The sequence below is a fragment of the Saprolegnia parasitica genome, assembly GCF_000151545.1.
Source record: "Saprolegnia parasitica CBS 223.65 unplaced genomic scaffold supercont2.24, whole genome shotgun sequence".
NCBI classification, from domain to species: domain Eukaryota; phylum Oomycota; class Saprolegniomycetes; order Saprolegniales; family Saprolegniaceae; genus Saprolegnia; species Saprolegnia parasitica.
The window spans coordinates 352,298-355,218 of NW_012156418.1; the positions used below are offsets into that span (position 1 = coordinate 352,298).

Consider the following 2,921-nt stretch of genomic DNA (forward strand, 5'->3'; position numbering starts at 1 on the left):
GCCCTGTCACGGTGGCTCAAGACGGGGCGTGCCAAACGCCTCGTTGTGTATGACTTCGACTCGGAAACAAGTGCTGGTGCCATGGCCGAGATGCTGGCGACGACCACCTCCGTCACAAGCGTGGCGTTGATCGACTCCGATATCCTCATCCATGCACTTGCGGCGGCACAACGTCCTCTCTGGCACTTCACGGACGTCGAAATCTATACGTCAAACAACGACATCGACTGGGCCGGCATCCTCATATTGCTTTTGGATCTCTCCAAGCTCACACGCCTCGTGGCTTACGCCCTTGGTGACTGGAGCTGGCACTCCGGAACATAACGCTCACGGTGTCACGAGCCACCCTCTCGGACTTTTGCTTGCCGAGCCTACGCATGCTCGAGATCAATGACGTGGAGGTGGCCGACGCCAGCTTCGAAGCACTCGTCGACTGGACGACGCAGCTGCCGCAACTGGACGACCTGCGATGGCTCGACATGGAGTGCGAATATCCGACTCGCACTTTGGATCTCGTCCGACAAGCCATCGTCAAGTGGACGCAGACGCTCTCGGCTTTGTCGCTTCGATCCTGCGCCTTTGTGACCGCGAGCATCCCCTGCCTTGCGCAGTCGCTCCGCGCGCGCTCGAACGATGCACGGCCATTCGCTCTCGACCTGCGAGCCTCTCGCTTTGACTGCGACATCCCTGGCACTGAAGATACTTTCGTTCTCCTCAACGCGCTCAAGGGTCGCACGAATGTGACGCTCAAGCTCAGCGTCGACGAAGATGACGAGGCGGCTATCAAAGCCCATGCGCGAGCGACGCGCATCTCGATGGAGATCCTCGAGCGTGACGGGGACGGCTTTGTCGAATCGCTCTTTTACGCTTTCTAATCCGATCAATTGAGTTGCTGAGCAAGCTACGTGTCGTACTTGAGTGGTGTTTCTATCAACAGTAGTAACGTGCACGAAATGGCACTTCATGTCCTAATTGAAAATATGGAGCAGTAGTTCTTCACTCGCTTCACATCCGCTCCATTTGTCTTTTCACCTGCACGACTTGCTTCTAAGCAATCTGGTTGGCGACGCTTTAGACTCCTTGGGTGCGTCGACTCCAGCGAGTAGCTACACTGCCTCGAGCGTCGCCTCATAAATGTATCAACCGACAAGAAAGTGAGTTTAGGATAGATATATAGACATCATTTTTTCGTTTTCCATCTACTGAGGCACGAGCGAGAGGAGGCAGTTCTCAAGCGCGTCCATCGAGTGGCCGAGGACCTCGAGCGACGTGGCGTACGACATGCGCACCGAGTTTTCAATGCCAAAGGCCGAGCCTGGCACGATCGCGCAGCCGAATTCCGAGAGGAGGTACGAGCAAAAGACCTCGCTGTTCGTGATCGTCGCGCCGTTCGTGCCGACGTGGTTGGTGCCAATGTAGTGGGGGAGTTCGATAAAGACGTAGAACGCGCCGGTCGGGTACGCGTACTGGATGTGCGGGATCGCGTCGAGGCGGCTGCACACGTACTTGCGCTTCTCGTCCATGTTGGCCAGCGTCGCCTCGATGAGCGGCGTCTCGGCCGCGGCCTCCATCTCGAGCGCCGCAATGGCCGCAATCTGCCCGATCGAGCTCGCGCAGGACGTGAGCTGGCCCTGGAGCTTGGTCGCGGGCTTGGTGAACGTGGCCGGCGCGGCCATGTAGCCGATGCGGAGACCCGTCATCGCGTGGCTCTTGGAGAATCCGTTGATGAGAAGCGTGCGCGACCGCAGGAGCGTCGCAAAGCAGAGGTGCGTGCGCGGCGCAGCGCCTTCGTCCTGGTACACGAGCTGCTCGTAGATCTCGTCGGCGATGATGAGCACGTGGGGGAAATCTTCGAGGACGGCGGCGATCTCGCGCAGGAGCTCGGGGCCGTGCACGACGCCTGCGGGATTGGACGGGTTGCAGAGAATCATGACCTTGATGCGCGGGTCCGCGGCGAGCGTCGCCCGGAGCGCGACCGGGTCGATCAAGTACGAGTTGGCGACGTCAGTCTGCAGAAAGACGGGCACTGCGCCCGCAATCTTGGCCATATCCGGGTACGAGACCCAGTACGGCGCTGGAATGAGCACGTGGTCACCAGGCTCGCACGTGACGAGGAGTGCTTGAAAGACCGACTGCTTGGCGCCGTTCGAGACGATGATCTCGGATGCCGGGTCGTACGTGACGCCCTTGGCCGTTTCGAGGTAGCCAGCAATCGCCTTGCGGAGCTTGAGCATGCCCTGGACCTCCGTGTACTTGACGTAGCCGTCGGCGAGGCCCTGGCGCGCCGCGTCAATGACTTGCATGTGCGGGTTAAAGTCGGGTTCGCCGACGCAGAGCGAGTAGACGGTCTTGCCCTCGGCCTCGAGCTGCTTGGTGAGGCCGTGGATCTGCACCGTCTTGGACTGCGAGAGCTTCCCGAGGAGTGGGTTGAGGCGGACCGGCGACTGCGCGCGCATGCTTGCCCGCAACGTCGCCCGCAACTAGAATACAGGAGATGAGCCTCCGTGTCCATGTATGCAGAAGCTATTGGATCTCGTCGATACATACCTCGATAAAGTCGTGCTCGAACTGGTCGAGGGCTGCCTCGGCCGCCGTCGCGTTCTCCTTGTAATAGGCCACGAGCTCCTCGTCGTTGTGGTGCGTCGACGATAGCACTGCATCGACCGCTTGGTTGAGGAAATGGCGCTTGTTGAGCGCGCGCTGGATCGCTTCCGGCAGCATCGCGTTCGCCGGGTACGTGCCAAAGACGCGAACGAGGTTGCACACACTGCTGAGCGCCGTGAGGACCGACTGGAGACGCGCGTCCTCGGCGTGGCCGATCACGTCAATGTAAAAGAGGTACTTGAACTTGTGGGTCGAGAGCTCGGTCGCGTCCTTCTCGGCCGCGACGTTCCACGGACGCACCTCGAGCTTGGAGATTT

At 60.0% G+C, this 2,921-nt stretch overlaps 1 protein-coding gene across 1 annotated transcript in view; it reads right to left on the reverse strand.

Moving 5' to 3' along the window:
- Positions 1-1,199: 1,199 nt before the first annotated feature.
- SPRG_20135 (hypothetical protein) overlaps positions 1,200-2,921 on the reverse strand; it is a gene marked incomplete at both ends in the record, with an annotated part of 2,169 nt that continues 447 nt past the window's right edge. The window contains 2 exons of the mRNA XM_012345759.1: positions 1,200-2,480; positions 2,548-2,910. Of these exons, the coding sequence (XP_012201149.1) occupies positions 1,200-2,480; positions 2,548-2,910 (1,644 nt within the window). The remainder of the gene's footprint in view (positions 2,481-2,547; positions 2,911-2,921) is intronic.